Source organism: Mesitornis unicolor, unplaced genomic scaffold (assembly GCF_000695765.1).
Source record: "Mesitornis unicolor isolate BGI_N332 unplaced genomic scaffold, ASM69576v1 scaffold48058, whole genome shotgun sequence".
In the NCBI taxonomy this organism is placed as follows: domain Eukaryota; kingdom Metazoa; phylum Chordata; class Aves; order Mesitornithiformes; family Mesitornithidae; genus Mesitornis; species Mesitornis unicolor.
In genome coordinates this window covers 1-304 of record NW_010202090.1, presented here as the reverse complement: position 1 = coordinate 304, position 304 = coordinate 1, and the positions used below count along the sequence as shown (strand labels likewise).

The 304-nt window shown below is 57.9% G+C and overlaps 1 protein-coding gene across 1 annotated transcript in view; it reads right to left on the bottom strand.

Annotated features, from left to right (window-relative positions):
• Positions 1-244, bottom strand: part of PUS7L (pseudouridylate synthase 7 homolog (S. cerevisiae)-like) — an 11033-nt gene extending 10789 nt beyond the window's left edge. The window contains exon 1 of the mRNA XM_010190296.1: positions 1-244. This exon is cut by the window's left edge and continues 672 nt beyond it. Within this exon, the coding sequence (XP_010188598.1) occupies positions 1-244 (244 nt within the window).
• Positions 245-304: the final 60 nt, after the last annotated feature.

Here is a 304-nt window from a genome sequence, read left to right as displayed (position 1 = left end):
TGGACCCCCCACCATGGCTCTCACATGGACGCGGGGGCTCCGTTCTCAGCTTTTTGGACGGCTGCAGCCACAGGTCGCTCTGTTTTAGCAGCGCAGCGCTGGTTTCCTGAAGAGATTCAGGCTGGGCCTCTCTAAGCGTGTGTTCAGGCAGCTCGATTTCTGTCACCACGAAGTCACCAGGGGAGTTTTTGATGGTACCGTAGAAACCAGTGTGCTCAGTCAGGTAACTGAGGGTGCGAAGCATGGCTCCCCACCTCCCCTGCTCCCAGCCTGAAACCCCCACACCTGCACCAGGGGAAAATTA